The 18,705-nt window shown below is 40.9% G+C and overlaps 3 protein-coding genes across 11 annotated transcripts; 2 read left to right on the top strand and 1 right to left on the bottom strand.

Moving 5' to 3' along the window:
- The first annotated feature begins 884 nt into the window (after nt 1-884).
- Nucleotides 885-11,655, top strand: PPDK (pyruvate orthophosphate dikinase). Its single transcript, XM_023670547.2, has 21 exons — nt 885-1,043; nt 1,250-1,542; nt 1,647-1,703; nt 1,824-2,057; nt 2,747-2,884; nt 2,976-3,138; nt 3,222-3,457; nt 4,357-4,485; nt 4,569-4,748; nt 4,840-4,977; nt 6,410-6,574; nt 6,671-6,832; nt 6,918-7,007; nt 7,086-7,224; nt 8,379-8,556; nt 8,628-8,757; nt 8,949-9,077; nt 10,085-10,222; nt 10,303-10,380; nt 10,463-10,554; nt 11,390-11,655. The coding sequence occupies exons 2-21, from the start codon at nt 1,270-1,272 to the stop codon at nt 11,430-11,432; spliced, it is 2,892 nt and encodes a 963-aa protein (XP_023526315.2). The 5' UTR covers nt 885-1,043; nt 1,250-1,269; the 3' UTR covers nt 11,433-11,655.
- Nucleotides 11,656-12,230: 575 nt separating this feature from the next.
- On the top strand, nt 12,231-16,962 carry LOC111791386 (uncharacterized). Of its 9 annotated transcripts, none has more exons than XM_087122800.1 (8): nt 12,231-12,548; nt 12,643-12,725; nt 13,472-13,584; nt 14,396-14,523; nt 14,780-15,690; nt 16,025-16,232; nt 16,355-16,484; nt 16,571-16,962. In XM_087122800.1, the coding sequence occupies exons 5-8, from the start codon at nt 14,933-14,935 to the stop codon at nt 16,819-16,821; spliced, it is 1,347 nt and encodes a 448-aa protein (XP_086978926.1). In that variant the 5' UTR covers nt 12,231-12,548; nt 12,643-12,725; nt 13,472-13,584; nt 14,396-14,523; nt 14,780-14,932; the 3' UTR covers nt 16,822-16,962. The 9 variants fall into 9 exon arrangements, with proteins under 9 accessions (XP_086978926.1, XP_086978925.1, XP_086978924.1 ...); XM_087122799.1 differs by having other exon boundaries at nt 14,342-14,523; XM_087122798.1 differs by having other exon boundaries at nt 14,332-14,523.
- A 507-nt stretch (nt 16,963-17,469) lies between these two features.
- LOC111791387 (protein DMP2) lies at nt 17,470-18,472 on the bottom strand. Its single transcript, XM_023672707.2, has one exon. The coding sequence runs from the start codon at nt 18,235-18,237 to the stop codon at nt 17,677-17,679; it is 561 nt and encodes a 186-aa protein (XP_023528475.1). The 5' UTR covers nt 18,238-18,472; the 3' UTR covers nt 17,470-17,676.
- Nucleotides 18,473-18,705: the final 233 nt, after the last annotated feature.

The following is an 18,705-nucleotide window of genomic DNA, read 5'->3' as shown; positions in this document are numbered from 1 at the left end:
AATAAACTAATTTCTATTAAAAAGATATATATTTTTTTTTCATAAATGGATGTAAAATTAACTCAATTTTAATGATTAAACTTCAAATTTTAAATATTGAACTTGTATTTTAATATTTTTTTTTTGGGAGATTACATGTACAATTTTTCATGAAGGATTATCACGCTATTAAATTAAAATAATAAAATTAAGTATAATATATAATTTAGTAATTAAAATATTAATCTAAATGTAATTTAACTAATTTAAAGATATTTTATCGACTAAAAGATTTTATTTTTAAGGTCCACATATTTATTTTTTCTAGTTTGCTAATAATTTAGCGATAGAATCAATCAAAGAGCAAATGATTTTTATTAATCTATTTAATTTTCGCACTTAATTATTACATCACTTTGTTATGTGTGGAGAGGAAGATAAGATAGAGGAGGAGTGGAGGATTAGTCTTCTCTCCTTGTGTCCATGACACTGCCACGTGTCCCTATCCTATGACTCCGACGTTCCATCCTTCCGACAGTATGGGAACCGGTCCCACCGGTTACATTTTCCCCCCGGTGACCTCTCACCAGAAATATCAACGTTAAATGACAGAATTACCCTCACCAAATCATTGAATTACTTCCCACTTCGTGAAGAACTTCCAAGAAAAAAAATGGAATTGTTGATATGTGTGCCACGGTAATCAAACAAGGATGGTCTCAAAAGGGTCCGTTCCAAACCGAGCTCTAACCACGTGTCTTGACTTGATTGGATAGACTACTTCTGGTCCACGTGGAGGGGGCATTTTGGGAAATTCACATGATTGTTCGTATGGACAAATAAAGGTCAAAATTTTGTTTGCAAAATGGGACTTTTCTGAGCAGTAATTTAATTTCATCCACTGACGTCGCTACTCATAGCATTATGAATATATGGGCTCCAAGAAGGAACAGAGAAGAAAGAAGAAAGAAGAAGAAAGAAGGCTCTTACGCCCATTTTTGCACTTTGATCATCACAAGATTCACATTCATTTCAGAAAGCTTAAAAAACATTGGATATTGAAGGTTTAGCTTCTTCTTCTTCTCTTTGTTCATGGGCTAACATGATTCTATTGCTTTAGAGTATCTTCTTTGCTGTGTTATAGCCCACCATGTATTGTTCTTAATGTTCTAGATATCATTGAGTTCATAACTTGTGACCCAAATAGAACATGTGGGGGTTTTGATTCTAAAACTGGCTCCAGGTTCATTGTTTTAGTGGTTTTATGCAGTGCTGATTGGAAAGGGAAGAATGTCCTCCTTAATGCATGGATCACTGCTGCAAACTATAGCAGATTGTGATCAAGGATTGTTGAGGAGGGGAAAGTACCATTTGGGTCACACCCATCTTCTCAAAGAAAAACATTCATCTTTGAGGGGAAACAGGGGTGGTAGTAGAAGTAAAGGTATTTGCTGCCAAGATTTGCATATCAGTAGTCCAAAGCCAGAGAGACATGAGCCTCCTAATCGTCACGGTTCGAGAGCCGATGCCGTTCTTAGCCCCGTAATACCTACTACCAAAAAGGTTGCTATGCTATACATGCCCTTGTAATACTTGGCTTGTAAGATGCATGTTCTTCTTAGAATGTGCAATTTAGCTGGTTTTGATTCAATGTCTTGTTTGAACAGAGGGTATTCACTTTTGGAAAAGGGAGGAGTGAGGGTAACAAGAGCATGAAGTCCTTGGTAAGTTTTTCTTCAAGTTTTTGGATCACTTTTCCATCAGAAACTGGTTAGAAATTTTTGAAATCATATGCTTGAGCATTTTTACAACCATTGGACTCATAGCATACTGTTGTGCTACAGTTGGGAGGGAAGGGAGCTAACCTTGCAGAGATGGCGAGCATCGGGTTGTCCGTTCCGCCTGGACTCACCATCTCAACTGAAGCATGCCAAGAGTACCAGAAAAATGGAAATAGATTGCCAGATGGCTTGTGGGAAGAGATACTGGAAGGCTTGGAAATCGTTGAAAAGGACATGGGAGCTGTTCTTGGTGATCCTTCGACACCTCTCCTTCTCTCGGTTCGGTCGGGTGCTGCTGTAAGTGTTCTTCCTCTTTCCATCTACATTTTAGCTGTCTGTTACAAATCTCAACTACTAGACCATTGTCATTGTTCATTTCACTTGATGTAAATGGCACCACACATGCAAAACTAACGGTGGGGATGTTGGACTATGATTGTAACAGCCCCAGCCCACCACTAACAAGTATGGTTTCTCTTTCAGGCTTTCCCTCAAGGTTTTTAAAACACGTTTGTTAGGGAGAGGTTTTCATATCCTTGTAAAAAATGCTTCGTTCTCCTCCCCAACCGATGTGGGATCTCACAATCCACCCCTTCGAGGCCCAGCGTCCTTACTGACACTCGTTCCCTTCTCTGATCGATGTGAGATCCCACATTGGTTGAAGAAAAGAATGAAGCATTCTTTATAAAGGTGTGGAAACCTCTCCCTAGCAGATGCGTTATAAAAACTTTGAGGGGAAGCGCAAAAGTGAAAGCCCAGATAAGATAATATCAGCTAGTGATGGACTTGGACTGTTAACAGTGATAGTGTTCTACACTCATCATGCAAATTTAAATATGGGGAAGTTTATTTTTTGATAGGATAAACATGGTGATCTTGAGCAAACGTTCCACTTGTAGAAAATGATCTAAGATATGCAAATGGTAGTTTCTTCCTTCTATATGAATCAAAATCATCATACTAACATCTCTTCTGTTGATGTCTAGATCTCAATGCCTGGAATGATGGATACTGTCCTCAACCTTGGATTAAACGACGAAGTGGTTGCTGGATTGGCTGTAAAAAGTGGAGAGCGTTTCGCATACGACTCGTATAGGCGCTTCCTAGACATGTTTGGAGATGTTGTAAGTAGTTCATCCAGTTGTTTCCAGATCTTTTCCAATAATTGGATGATGTGTATGAAACCAACTGAACATATTTTTGATCCATTTGAAGGTGATGGGCATTTCCCATTCTTTGTTTGAGGAGAAGTTGGAACAGTTGAAAATCGAAAAGGGAAAGGCACTCGATACCGACCTGACCGCCTCTGATCTTAAGGCGCTTGTGGAACAGTACAAGGATGCTTACATTGAAGCTAAGGGTGAAAAGTTTCCTTCAGGTACTCTCATTATAGTTCTTTATGAACATAACAAATGAGAGAGACTTTCTGCCTTTGCCATCAACACTTTTATCAATTTGCAGACCCAAAACAGCAGCTGCAGTTAGCTGTGAAAGCAGTTTTTGATTCATGGGATAGCCCAAGGGCCAACAAATACAGAAGCATCAATCAAATTACAGGGTTGAAGGGAACTGCTGTGAACATTCAAGCCATGGTGTTTGGAAACATGGGACATACTTCTGGGACAGGAGTATTGTTCACTAGAAATCCTAGTACTGGTGAAAAGAAGCTGTATGGAGAGTTCCTCATCAATGCTCAGGTTACATTCATCACCTTAATCTTTGTTCTATGTCCTATCACTCCTTTTTGTGTATAGAAACTGTCAAGATTCTGTACTTTCAGGCACAATCTTATGGCGGATTGACTCTCAAAACGTATAAAAAAATGTTTTAAAACACTTAGAAAGTCGATCCAAACTGACTCTTATATCTGCAGCCTCAATAACACAAGTTTTGTTATAGTTACTTTGTGAGATCCCACATCGGTTGGAGAAGGGAACAAAGCACTCTTTATAAGGGTGTGGAAACCTCTCCTTAGCAGATGCGTTTTAAAACCGTGAGGCTGACGGCGATATGTAACGAGCCAAAGGGGATAATGTCTGTTAGCGGTGGACTTGGGCTGTTACAAATGGTATCAGAGCCAGACACTGGGCGATGTGCCATCCAGGAGGCTAAACCCCGAAGGGGTGTGGACACGAGGAGGTGAGCCAACAAGGACGCTGGGTCTCGAAGTGGGGTGGACACGAGGAGGTGAGCTAGCAAAGACGCTGGGCCCTGACGGGGGGTGGATTGGGGAGTTCCACATCTATTGTAGAAGGGACGAGTGCTAGCGAGGATGCTGGGCTCCGAAGGGGGTGGATTGTGAGATCCCACATCGGTTGAAGAGGGGAACAAAGCACTCTTTATAAGGGTGTGGAAACCTCTCCCTAACAGACGCGTTTTAAAATCGTGAGGCCGACGGCGACATGTAACAGGCCAAAGCGGATAATATTTGCTAACGATGGACTTGGGCTGTTACATACTCCACCGTCTTAATTTGGTTGGGGAAGGGTCTTCTTGTTCCTTTTCCCGCTAGGGTGTTTTTGTTTTGCCTCTTTTGAATCAATCATCTCTTATATCTTAGAAAAGAGAATAAGTTTCCTCTTCTTTTCTTAATCAGGGTGAGGATGTAGTTGCCGGGATTAGGACGCCTGAGGACTTGGACACCATGAAAGCTTGCATGCCAGAAGCATACAAAGAGCTGGTTGAGAACTGTGAAATTTTAGAGCGACATTACAAAGACATGATGGTATTGAGCTACTAACCACAAATGCATTTTGATAGCTATGAACTAATCTGGTGACTAAGCTAGAATGTCTTGAAAACTTTCAGGACATTGAGTTCACAGTCCAAGAAAACAGGCTGTGGATGTTGCAATGTCGTTCTGGAAAACGAACAGGTAAAGGTGCTGTGAAGATAGCTGTAGATTTGGTGAATGAAGGACTTGTCGACACTCGAACTGCTATTAAGATGGTTGAGCCACAACATCTTGACCAACTCCTTCACCCTCAGGCATGGTTTTCTTTATCCTTTCATTTAACAAAGCCAGAAATTGTTCTTTATCCTTACATCTTTACATATCTATTTGTTTCTGTTGGCTCAGTTTGAAGATCCCTCTGCTTACAAAGACCAAGTAGTTGCAACAGGCTTGCCTGCATCTCCTGGTGCGGCAGTGGGGCAGATAGTATTCAGTGCTGACGACGCTGAAGCCTGGCATGCTCAGGGAAAGAGTGTCATCTTGGTATGTCTATGTCCCTTTTTACTTGTACATTCATGTTACTAAGTGGCACTGTTCATATGCTTTGACAAAGATTCAGGTCATTTTGACAGCATCATTCGTTATTGTCTAGTTTTCATCAATCTCTTAGACTTTGTAACGGCTCAAGCCCATTGCTAGCAGATATTGTCCTCTTTGGCCTTTTCTTTTCGGACTTCCCCACAAGTTTTTTAAAACGGTCTGTTAGGAAGAGGTTTCCATACCCTTATAAACAATGCTTTCATTTTCCTCCTCAACCGATGTGGGATCTCACACCGCCTAGTGTCCACCCCTTCAGGGCTCACCGTTCAGTGTTCACCTCCCTTCGGGACTCACTGTCCTCGTTAGACACCGTTCAGTGTTCACCTCCCTTCGGGACTCACTGTCCTCGTTAGCACACCGTCCGGTGTCTAGCTTTGATACCATTTGTAACGCCAAGCCCACCGCTAGTAGATATTGTCCTCTTTGAGCTTTCTCTTTCGAGCTTCCCCTCAAGGTTTTTAAAATGCGTATGCTAGGGAGAGGTTTCCACACCCTTATAAAGAATGACTTCGTTCTCCTCCCCAACCGGTGTAGGATCTCACAATCCACCCCCCTTCACGGCCCAGCGTCCTCACTGGCACACTGCCCGGTGTCCACCCCCTTCGGGGCTCGCCGTCCTTGTTGGCATACTATCCGGTGTCCACCCCCCTTTGGCGCTCACTATCCTCGATGGCACACTGCTCGGTGTCCACCCCCTTCGGGCTTCACTGTCCTCGCTGGCACACCGCCTGGTGACTAGCTTTGATATCATTTGTAATGGCCCAAGCCCACCGCTAGTAGATATTGTCCTCTTTGAGCTTTCCCTTCTGGGCTTCCCCTCAAGGTTTTTAAAACGCTTCTACTAGGGAGAGGTTTCCACACTCTTATAAAGAATGACTTCGTTCTCCTCCCCAACTGGTGTAGGATCTCACAATCCTCCCCCTTTCGCAGCCTAGCGTCCTTGCTGGCATACCGCCCGGTGTCCACCCCCTTCGGGGCTCACCGTCCTTGTTGGCACACTATCCAGTGTCCACCCCCCTTTGGCGCTCACTATCCTCGCTGGCACACTGCCCGGTGTCCACCCCCTTTGGGCTTCACTGTCCTCGCTGGCACACCGCCTGGTGACTAGCTCTGATACCATTTGTAACGGCCCAAGCCCACCGCTAGTAGATATTGTCCTCTTTGAGCTTTCTCTTTTGAGCTTCTCCTCAAGGTTTTCAAAACGTGTCTGCTAGAAAGAGGTTTCCACACCCTTATAAAAAAATGGTTCGTTCTCCTCCCCAACCAATATAGGGTCTCACGGAACGAAGTTGTAAATTGTAAGAAAATGAACACCCAACTACTAGTAATCACGAGAATAACACTCTGAACTCTATCATGGCTGTGACTTGTAAAGGTAAGGACAGAGACCAGCCCAGAGGATGTTGGTGGTATGCATGCAGCTACTGGTATTTTGACAGCCAGAGGTGGAATGACTTCTCATGCCGCTGTCGTCGCTCGTGGATGGGGAAAGTGCTGTGTTTCCGGTTGCTCAGATATCAGAGTAAACGACCATGAGAAGGTCAGTTGTGTAGCTTTTATTCTTCTTCTTAGAGGTGATGCATAAAACAACGAAAGAATGAAGTGGATTGTGAAGATTACTTCATAACCTATGCAGGTTCTTGTCATTGGAGATTTGGTAATCAATGAAGGTGACTGGATATCCCTTAATGGCTCTACAGGTGAAGTGATATTGGACAAGCAGCCACTCTCCCCCCCAGCTTTAAGTGGGGATCTGGAGACCTTCATGTCTTGGGCTGATCAAATAAGACGTCTCAAGGTGCTCAATACTCTATGTGTTTTGTTTTTTCCAGCTAAATCTTTGATCACTCTATTGATTCATTGGTGATTGAATGCCCTTGAAGGTTATGGCCAATGCTGACACTCCTGAAGATGCTCTTACAGCTCGAAATAATGGTGCCCAAGGAATTGGCTTGTGCAGGACAGAGCATATGGTAATTCACCTGTTCATCATAATCATAGTGGCATCAGGATTGTTACCTGTTCATCATAATCATATTTGGATATTTCAGTTCTTTGCATCAGATGAGAGGATCAGAGCTGTGAGGAAGATGATAATGGCAGTTACAGCTGAACAAAGAAAGGCGGCTTTGGACTTATTACTACCGTATCAAAGATCCGACTTCGAGGGAATTTTTCGGGCGATGGATGGTACTTCCTCTCTCTTTCAAGAATTTTATTTTGAATCCTTGGAGTAAGATGGCAGTAACAGCCCAAGCCCACCGCTAGCAGATATTGTCCTCTTTGGGTTTTCCCTTTCGGGCTTCCTCTCAAGGTTTTTAAAACGCGTCTGCTAGGGAAAGACTTCCACGTCTTTATAAAGAATGCTTCGTTCTTCTCCCCAACCGATATGAGATCTCACAATCCACCCCCTTCGGGGCCCAGCGTCCTCGTTGGCACACCGCACGGTGTCTTGGCTCTAGTACCATTTGTAACAGCTCAAGCTCACTGCTAGTAGATATTGTCCTCTTTGGGCTTTCCCTTTTGGGCTTCCCTTCAAGGTTGTTACAATGCGTCTACTAGGGAGAGGTTTCCAAACCCTTGAAAAGAATGCTTCGTTCTCCTCCCCAACTGATGTGGGATCTCACAATCCATCCCTCTTCGGGGCCTAGCGTCCTCGTTGGCACACCGCCCGATGTCTGGCTCTGATACCATTTGTAATAGCCTAAGCTCACTGCTAACAAATATTGTCTTCTTTGAGCTTTCCTTTTCGAGCTTCCCCTCAAGGTTTTTAAAACGCGTTTGCTAGGGAGAGGTTTTCACATTGTAAAGAATGTTTCGTTCTTCTCCTCCCCAACCGATGTGGGATCTCACAATCCACCCCCCTTTAGGGCCTAGCGTCCTCGCTGGCACACCGCCCGATGTTTGGCTCTGATACCATTTGTAACAGCCCAAACCCACTGCTAACCGATATTGTCCTCTTTGGGTTTTCCCTTTCGGGCTTCCCCTCAAGGTTTTTAAAATGTGTTTACTAGGGAGAGGTTTCCATACCCTTGTAAAGAATGTTTCGTTCTCCTCCCCAACCGACGTGGGATCTCACAATCCATCCTCCTTCCGGGCCCAGTGTCTTCGCTAGCTCTCGTTCCCTTCTCCAATCGAAGTGGGACCCCCAACCACCCCTGTTCAGGGCCCAACGTCGTTACTGGCACATCAAGCCCACCGCTAGTAGATATTGTTCTCTTTGAACTTTCTCTTTCGGGCTTCCCTCAATGCATTAAAATTCAGCCTACTATTTTGTAGCTCCTTGACTTGTTATAAATAGTTCCATATGTGTAGTTGATGTTTACTTTGCTGTACACTTTCAGGTCTTCCAGTGACCATTAGACTGTTGGACCCTCCACTCCATGAGTTCCTTCCTGAAGGCGACCTGGAAGAGATTGTCAAAGGACTAACTGCAGAGACTGGAATGAGTGAAGATGAAGTGTTCTCTAGAATTGAGAAACTCTCAGAAGTTAACCCAATGCTCGGTTTTCGCGGTTGCAGGTATGATATAACTATGCCATTGCCATTGCCAACTTTTTTCAAATGGTTTCTGATTGTCTCTGAACACGTAGGCTCGGGATCTCGTACCCGGAGCTCACGGAAATGCAAGCTCGTGCAATCTTTCAGGCTGCTATCTCAATGAGCAATCAAGGAATCAAAGTTCTGCCTGAGATAATGGTTCCATTGGTTGGAACACCACAAGTATGAACTGTTTCTTTCTGTCATTAACGCTATAATGGACACACAAAGTCATTTTTCTTTCTCGAGGGTGTATGTCTTAACTAGTTGAGCTTTACGAGATTCTTGTACTTAGGAATCAAAACATAACATGGCAGCTAAACTGGAAGAAGAAATGCAACTTTTCTGCACAATAATGGCATTTTTCATGGCAGGAACTTAGACATCAAGTCACCTCGATTCGTGGCGTCGCCGAGAAGGTGTTCTCAGAGATGGGTTCCTCCTTAAGTTACAAAATGGGAACCATGATTGAAATTCCTAGAGCTGCTCTTGTTGCAGATGAGGTATTTTACTGATAGTCCTTAACAATAATGTGTTTTAACATTTTAGATCCCATATCGGTTGGTGAGGAGAACGAAGCATTCTTTATAAGAGTGTGCAAACCTCTCCCTAGCAGACGCGTTTTAAAAACCTTGAAAGGAAGTTCGAAAGAGAAAGCCCAGAGAGGACAATATCTGCTAGCGGTGGGCTTGGGTTGTTACAAATGGTATCATAGCCAGACACCGGACAGTGTGCTAGCGAGGACACTAGGTCCTGAAGGGGGGTAGATTGTGAGATCCCACATCGGTTGGAGAGGAGAACAAAACATTCTTTACAAGGGTGTGGAAACCTCGAGGACGCTAGGTCCTGAAGGGGGTAGATTGTGAGATCCCACATCAGTTGGGGAGGAGAACAAAGCATTCTTTACAAGGGTGTGGAAACCTCTCCATAGCAGACGCATTTTAAAAACCTTGAGGGGAAGCCCGAAAGGGAAATCCCAAAGAGGACAATATCTGCTAGTGGTGGGGTTCGGTTGTAACAAATGGTATCAGAGCTAGACATCGAGCAGTGTACCAGCAAGGATGCTCGGCCCCGAAGGGGGGTGGATTGTGAAATCCCACATCGGTTAGGGAGAAGAACGAAAAAAATCTTTATAAGGGTGTGAAAAGCTCTCCTTAGCAAACGCGTTTTAAAAACCTTGAAGGGAAGTCCGAAAGGAAAAACTCAAATAGGACAATATCTACTAGTGGTGGACTTGAGCTATTACAAATGATACCAGAGCTAGACACCAGGCAGTGTGCCAGCAAGGACGCTGGGCCTCGAAGGGGGGTGGATTATGAGATCCCTCATCGGTTGATTGGAGAGGAGAACGAAACATTCTTTATAAGGGTGTGGAGACCTCTTCCTAACATACGCGTTTTAAAAGCTTACTGGGAAAGTCCGGACTAACAAATTAAACAAAATACCACAAGGGTGTAACAGCAAAATTGAAGAACAAACTCAATAGATTGTGCTGCTGTTTGACTGACAGATAGCAAAGGAAGCAGAGTTCTTCTCATTTGGAACCAATGATCTTACACAAATGACTTTCGGATACAGTAGAGATGATGTGGGCAAGTTTCTTCCTATTTATATAGCCAAAGGAATTCTGCAAAATGACCCTTTTGAGGTCAGTGCCATTTTTCAATGCTTTTCTTCAACAAAACTTAGGCCTACAAATGAACTGAATATGTATGTGCTTGGCGACAGGTTCTTGACCAGAAAGGAGTTGGGCAGCTGATCAAGCTAGCCACAGAAAAAGGGAGGGCAGCCAGGCCAAATTTGAAGGTAAATTACCCTTCAAAACCAATAACATCCCATTGTTTTAAAGCTATTTGGAAGATTCATCATGAGAGAGTATTAAAAACAGGTTGGAATCTGTGGAGAACATGGTGGAGAGCCTTCATCTGTTGCATTCTTTGCAGAGGCTGGACTTGACTATGTTTCTTGTTCTCCTTTCAGGTTAGCTATTATTATACTTTCGAGCTTAAAATTTCATCGAATTGAACTCTAAACTCGAGTAATTAGTAAACTTGGTAATATTTGCAAAACAAACCTCGGAATCTAGCTGCAAAAACGCTTGAATTCAGCTAAGATTGTGTATCATGCCTGCAAAATCGAACAAATTAAATGCACACTCTCGAAACTTCGAGACTTCAACATTGGCCTACCATTAGTAGATATTGTTCTCTTTGAGCTTTCCCTCAAGGTTTTTAAAACGCGTCTACTATGAGAGGTTTCCACACCCTTATAAAGAATGCTTCGTTCCCCTCTCCAACCGATGTAGGATCGCACAATTCACCCCCTTTGGGGCCGAGCGTCCTCGCTGACACTCATTCCTCTCTCCAATCGATGTGGGATTTCACAATCCACTCTCTTCGGGCGCCAGCGTCCGCGCTGGCACACCGCTTGGATTGTGAGATCCCACATCGATTGGATAGAAGAGCGAGTGCCAGCGAGGACGTTGGACCCCAAAGAGGGTGGATTGTGAGATCCCACATTGGTTGGAGAGGGAACAAAGCATTTTTTATAAGAGTGTGGAAACCTCTCCCTAGTAGACGCGTTTTAAAAACCTTAAGGGAAAGTCCAAAAAGGACAATATCTACTAGCGGGGGGCTTGAGCCGTTAACAAGTTTCCGTTTCATAAGTGATGAAATTTTGTTCATTGTCGGGCATAAAACAAGCGTTTAAGAACCGTGTCAGCCTATGAAATACGACAATGTCATATAACGTGTTAAATGTTGAACGGAACGAGTATTTATGAAATGAGTTGCTATTTTTTCTCTAATTTTTGCAGAGTTCCAGTGGCAAGATTGGCTGCAGCCCAGGTTGCTGTTTAAGAGAGAAATATTGAAATTTGGATATAAGTTTGTGGATTTGTAAATAAGAATCGATTGGTTGAATAAAGGAAGATCAAAAGGGAGACCTCCAAAGGTATTGAAAGCATAGAAAATATTGTATAAATGAATTACTTTCTTGTTTAAATGTATAGAAATATTGTATTAAAAAAAAATTAAAATATTATATAAATATAAGAAATGGGAAAAAAATTGTTTTTTCTCAGCGTTTATTCTTAAAAAAAAAAAAAAAAAAAAAAAAAGAAAAAAAAAAAAAAAAGAAAAAAACATTTTTAATCTCAAAACTTTTATAAAAGTAACAATTTTTATTTCTTTATTTGTAATGATTTAATTTTTGTATTTTAATATTTATAATAATTTAGTTGGTTTGTATATTTAATTTTTATATTTTCATATTTTTAAATAATTTAGCTATTTATTTTAGTGATATTTTTAAATTTTATATGAAGATTTACGCAATTATACATATATGACTATTAAAAAATTAAATTAGTTAATTTTGAAATTTTAATTGTTATATTTAAATTAAAAACTCTAAATTATTAAAAAATAAAAACAAAAAATTATCTATAATGGAGAATTCAATTACCGCAAAAATAAATATAAATGAAGAATTTTATTTTTATGTCACAGAGACAAATAATACTTTAAAATAATATATATATATATATATATATATATATATATGTATATGTATATGTATATGTATGTATATGTATATGTATATGTATATGTATATATTCCTTATTCGCTTCTCTCTCTTTCCTCCTCCTCCCGCCTTTCATCATCGGTCACTGGGGACGTCCACTAAAGATGTTTTGGACAACCGATTACTTGAAAATTTCAATCAATCTAGCCCAAGTTTTGAGTTATTCGCCAATGAATTCGAAAATGGGGATCGAAAGCTACGTTGTGGTGCATAACGTAGCCAAAAGGTACAACGTTGGTACCTTGGCCTGAAGTGCCATCGCCTTCGGTGCATCGGAGCTCATCCTCGTCGGCTGTTGGGATTTTAACGCCTTTGGTAACCATGATTCCACTTCTCACCGCCGGTTCCGCCATTTTCACTCCCTTCTCGATGCCCAAAGTTTTCTCAAGGTTATGCCCTCTTTGTTTCTTCCCTTAACTAGTCTCAATTTGACAATCGGTTAGGTTAGTTTTGAAATTTGAATTGCCTTCTTCTGTTCTGTAGGAGGAGGATTGAGATATATGTGGCGTGGAGATCATTGACAACGCCTGTGGCTGTCAAAAATCGCTGTTCTTCTTGGCAACGAGGTTGGTTGGTTGTTCGTTTACATCTTATTGGCCTTTCATTGATGGTGATCCCTACATGCTTGTGCTGGAATTGTCTTTTTAATTGCAATTCTTAATCATTGATTAGAAGTAGGAATTGGTTAATGTAATGTCTTTGTTGTTTGATCTGTACTTAATCCATTGCCAGGGAATTTTACGCTGTAGTTTATTGAATTGATAGGGTTATTTTCTATATGTTGGAGTCGGTTCACAAGTTCCTTTCTAGTTCCATTGATAGATATGACTTAAAAGGACTTTTTGTCTCTTCGGGTCGATCTTGTGGTGGGCAAACCATCCTTGAGATTAGTGGGGCTGGCCATGAGCATAATGAAATGAATGAGCTCTGATAGCATAGTAAAAATATTAAACTACTTGATGTTTCTCTGCCATAATATTTGCTATAGTGCATTATTTTACCACCTTTGATGTGATGAGATTAGGACTTAGTATGGTATTATAGGTCTCTTGCTTTATTGTAGGGTCCGTCCCTGTATGATGTTCTAGGCATTAAGAGTCGGTTAGTTGCATGGTCATCTGTCATCTGGACCAAATTGGATCAGAATCATTAGGAAATAATTTTGTTACACTATTTTCAGCATTGAGTGACCCTTTTGATGGTTAGCATGTTGTTTTAGGGACCAGGGCTGCAAGGGCTAACATTAGTGAATGTTCCTAACGTCCTTGTTTTCTCGATATCAGTAATTACGGAACTCTCCTCCTTCTGGTAGGCTTTCTGCTGAAGAGCGTGCAATCTGTGACTTCTTCATTTACTTCCCACACTAGGGTGTTGGCACTGCTTTGAATGTAGCTGTAGCTGCTTCCATTGTCCTACATTTTGGTGGTAATTCATTCAGACCTGTTGCAATTTTACCTCCCCTTTTGAGTTTCTTTAGCTTACATGCCTAATGTATATCACCTAAAGAATTACCAGCCTCTCTTGATATTGCTCATTCATACTTTTGGTTTTTGACCATGCAAAACCGTGAGCGAGCTCTGTAAAATTAAGCATTCAATGAAAGGAATGTAGTTTGAAATACATATAGGGTAAATTAAACTCTTGGTCTGATGTTCCGAAATTGAATAATCAAGTCTTCAACCTTGGGAAAATGCTCGATTTTGATTGTTCAATTTTGGAACTTAGGGACTAATTTGACATAATCTCAAACTTGATAGACCAAAAGTATAATTTATCGTATCTATCTTAAAAGTACGTAAGGAATGGCGTTATCTGATCGAATTATTTTTACTCGTTTGTTTGATTCCCAATTCAATTATTCATTGAATTTTCCTAGAAAGTTTGTGGAATTATATTAGTTAATCAGCTTAATGGTTGAATTGCAAAAAAAAAAAACACATGCCCACATGGGATATGGTTGATTGAGGAAATGTAGGGTTGATAGTGCTGTCTTTTTGTCCAAAAAAAAACCATGTACATGTAACATGATATGCTAGGAACATCGAAATATCTTTTTCGCAGTGTTTGTTTACTTCTCTCTCTTCTGACCACCGACCCCCTTCCAACCCAGATACGTCTATCCCTTCCTTTTTCTTTTGTGTTCATTTTTATTTTTTACTTTCATTACGTGAGGGGGACCCAGGACAACCACCTGGGGAAAGTTCAAGATTTGATCAACTATGCTCATTGTCGCCAGAAATCAAAGCAACCTATAAAGATGGTGAAAGGAGGGATTAAATTCAACTCAGAAGTGATGAAACATTTCAAAGTTTCTGTTGCACCTGCCAAGGAAAACTTCACCACAGCTAGACTCAAACTGATAAGGTATGAAAAAAGTACTCTCTCACATCATACTTATCCTTTCAGAAACAGTGAGCTTTGTCATACTCAAGAGTCAAGTCCAATTGGAAGTTTTTTCTAAGTTCAGTGGAAGTAGTTGGGTTCCCTTTTGGTTTATTTGGAAAATGGAGCTCAACAATACTTCACCATTGTCAACCTTCTTCTCAAGTAATGGAGTAGATGTTCCTTGTCTTTATGTTATGTTTCTCTCTCTCACTACACTGTTGCTCCTACTTTTTAGTTGGGCTGTTGGTGGCATCTCCATTGATTCCCACATGACTTGCTGTTGTCTCAAAGATCAAAGGGGAAACTTAGCCAATCCCCAGATTATTTAATGAAGTTTTGAAGTCGTTATTGCCATAGAAAGAATTGAGAGGTCCTTCATTTAGCTGCAATGTTGAGGATGCTGAGGAGTAAACTCCGGCGCCTCTACTCAAGGTTATGGTGGCTGATATGGAAGCACCCGAAGCGCAGAGTTATCATCAAAAGATTTGGGAAGATGAATGTAAAAGGTCGACAAAAAGGCAATAAAAATAAAGCCAGAGTCTATACAAAGAGCCAGGTGCCTGGTTCTGTCATTGAAAGGCCATTTCGAGTTGCTACATTCAATGTTGCCATGTTCTCTCTTGCTCCTGCTGTTCCCATTGCAGAGAAACCAACGTCATTCGGGTTCGGTAGAAGCCCTGTGAGTCATTGCCCAAAGAGTATACTAAAGCAATCTCCATTGCATACTGCATTAAGCAAGCCTAAAGTTTCCATTAATCTTCCTGACAATGAGATTTCATTAGCAAACAACAAGTTGCCGGGCTTATCGAAAACGACCGACGAAAGGTACTTCAAAAGCCAAGTCCCAGTAAGGTCTCCTGTGTGCTTTCCTTTCTCCATATCTAATTGGCACTGTGAAGATCACTTGGCAAGTGGTAGAACCATCCTAGAGGTTCTTAAAGAGGCAGGTGCTGATATATTGGCTTTACAAGATGTGAAGGCTGAGGAATCCAAAGGCATGAAGCCTTTATCTGATTTAGCAGCTGCATTAGGGATGCATTATGTATTTGCTGAGAGCTGGGCTCCTGAGTATGGAAATGCTGTTTTGTCCAAATGGCCTATAAAAAGATGGAATGTTCAGAAGATTGCTGATGAAGATGATTTCAGGTTTTTATTTCTCTTCTCCCATCACTCACTACAAGAACGTGAACGTGAATCGAAACTCTGTTGAGAATTGTTGGGAGAGGAGTCCCACGTTGGCTAATTAAGGGGAAGATCATAGGTTTATAAGTAAGGAATACTATCTATGTATGAGGCCTTTTGGGTAACCCCAAAGCAAAGCCATGAAAGCTTATACTCAAAGTGGACAATATCATATAATTGTGGAGAGTCGTGATTCCTAACAAAATCATCGTCTTTTCTATAATCACTTTTTTGTTTTCACCTTATGGGGAAAGGTAGCCATGATTAACTGATGGATTGAGTTCTATTTGGATCACAGAAACTTGCTAAAGGTCGCCATCGACGTGCCCGGGACAGGAGAAGTTAACATCTACTGCACTCAACTTGACCATCTAGATGAGAATTGGAGGATGAGGCAGATTAATGCCATAGCAAAATCAGTTGATTCTCCACACATCTTGGTGGGTGGTCTCAATTCTTTGGAGAGATCGGATTACTCACCCGAACGATGGACCGACATCGTCGAGGTAATCTCCATGCTTGAACAAATCTATTCTCCAAACAGTTAAACCAAATATATTGATGTGTGTGAAAGAAACCTCTATGTGGATCATGAGAAGTTGATAAATTCGACTTTTTTCGACTGCAGTACTACGAGAAGGTCGGGAAGCCGACTCCAAAGGTGGAAGTGATGAAGTTTTTGAAGGGAAAAGGGTACATAGATTCAAAAGACTATGCAGGAGACTGTGTGCCAGTGGTGATCATGGCCAAAGGGCAAAGTATGAGACATTGCTTAAACTCATGAACCATTTTCCTTAGAAATATACTGAAAATCTTTGCTCATTTCATATGTTTTGCAACACAGATGTGCAGGGAACCTGCAAATATGGCACGAGAGTGGACTATATCTTAGCGTCACAGGATTCAACGTTTAGATTCGTCCCGGGTTCATACTCGGTCATTTCGTCGAAAGGTACTTCCGACCACCACATTGTCAAGGCAGAGTTTGTAGGAATAGGACAGAAAGGTAGCAGAGGGCGGAAGGATTTAAAGCAAAGGATTGCAAGGTTGACTCAAACATGTTCTTCAATAGGGATGTCATTGATGCATACTTAGGTACTTTTTGCTATGACTTTTCATTTGCCGTCCAAAATTGTAAATTTACCTTATACAAAAGTTTATCAGTTTGTACTATTTTGCATTTTATTATTAAAATGGACACCAACATTATCTACCTATTTATATTTTATATTTAAATTATCGTTTTTACTCGAATATTGAGATTGTTTGACAACATTCAGTGACTAATGAATCGTTTTTTTAACGCTTAGCTTTGTAAATTTAAATTAGTTCAAACTTATTTGAACATTTGTTTGGGTATTATTTATGATCAAACGACTAAGATCGAAAGTAGACAAGAACTGTTTTCACTCGATATGATAAAATTTTAGCCATGATCATAAATCTTCGGGATAAGGGTTACGAGAATTTGATTCAAAACACTAACCTCTCCCGTGCCCGATCGTGAAACTGCCTGTTAACGTCCGATGGCGTGTTGCTTCGACCTGAGTTATGCAACAATGAGATCCCCCTTGATATTTGCCGGATGTGCTTGACAACCTCCGGATCGGTCTTATGATGAAACAATTCATTGCATTGATCAAATCCAATATCAATAAATCATTTTACCTATACCGGGGCGGGGGTGGGAAAATCACTTTTCTCTCTTGTTTCGAACAAATAAATGGCTTTAGACAAGAAATATATTCTATTTGATGTTTAATATTTAAGTTTTAACAAATTTATTAACATATAAAGTTCATGGATAAATGTTTATTTATTTATAATTAAAATACATTTTACGAGTATTTTATGTGGAAATCTAACCCAATTAACTTTGTGAAATTACGTATTTAGACATCCGAACACTCCTTTCATCGTCCAAATGTCACATCTCACAACAGACGGAAATCATAATGCACGTTGAACCCGCCCGCCGGAAGTTGCAGACGACTCAAAATACCCAATGCCATGGCGAGTATTCGGGAACATCACAAACACCGCGCTCGAAACCACTCCGACGACCGGCGGCAGAACCTGAACCAACAACTTATCCGCCGCCGCAAAGCTCGGGAAGAAGAGGCAGTGCACAGTATCGGAGTCGAGAACCACCAAAGCCCCAAAAACCAGAGCAGACAAAGTAGCGTGTACGAAATCCCCTGCCCTAAGCTTATAGGCTGAAAGATCCACCGTTTTCGACTCCGGCGCCGGCCACATTCCGAACGCTGTAGCGAATCCCCAGTGGAGAACGCCGTCGTCGCCAGTGTAGGAATCAGTGAAGGAAGAGAGGAAACAAGAGAGGCCGCAAAGGAGGATGAGAGTAATAGAGAAGGATTTATTGACTGGTTCGCAGTGGCCGCGGTTGGTGAGGATTGGGCTGAGGAATTGGAAGAGGAAGACGGTGCCGGTGGGGAGGAGGCGGATTAGGTTTCCGGCGCCGGCTAGGGCTTTTTCTGTGGCGGAGATAGCCATGAATTAAATTGGGGATTCGATTGTTTCGGCTCCGATTGTTCTTGATTTTGGTTTGATTTGAGGCAATTGAGTGTGGTTGAAGAGGAATTTGGAGATTTAAAGAAATGGATTGAAGCAGGAAGATATCCATGTTCAGTGGGTTTTGGCTTATACGCAAATGAATGGAGAAGACGATGGAGCTTGTTTTCCTTTTACTTGCACAAAAGGTTCGCAAAATAAGGTGTTTTCATAAACTTCAATTTCAATTTTTGTTCTTATTTATTTATTAAATTAATAAAAATACTTTAATTTTCAATTTTTTTTTTATTTTAAATATAACTTTCTTTTTTCCATATAAATCATTTACCTATATTTCAAATAACCATTTTTTTTTTTTAATTTATCTTAAAAATAAATTATTTATTAGTGTATAAAATTTATTATAAACTTGATATATATATATATATATATATATAAAAGTTAAAAGAT

The sequence above is a fragment of the Cucurbita pepo genome, chromosome 3 (assembly GCF_057944985.1).
Source record: "Cucurbita pepo subsp. pepo isolate OVF chromosome 3, ASM5794498v1, whole genome shotgun sequence".
NCBI lineage: Eukaryota > Viridiplantae > Streptophyta > Magnoliopsida > Cucurbitales > Cucurbitaceae > Cucurbita > Cucurbita pepo.
This window is presented reverse-complemented; position numbering and strand designations above follow the sequence as displayed.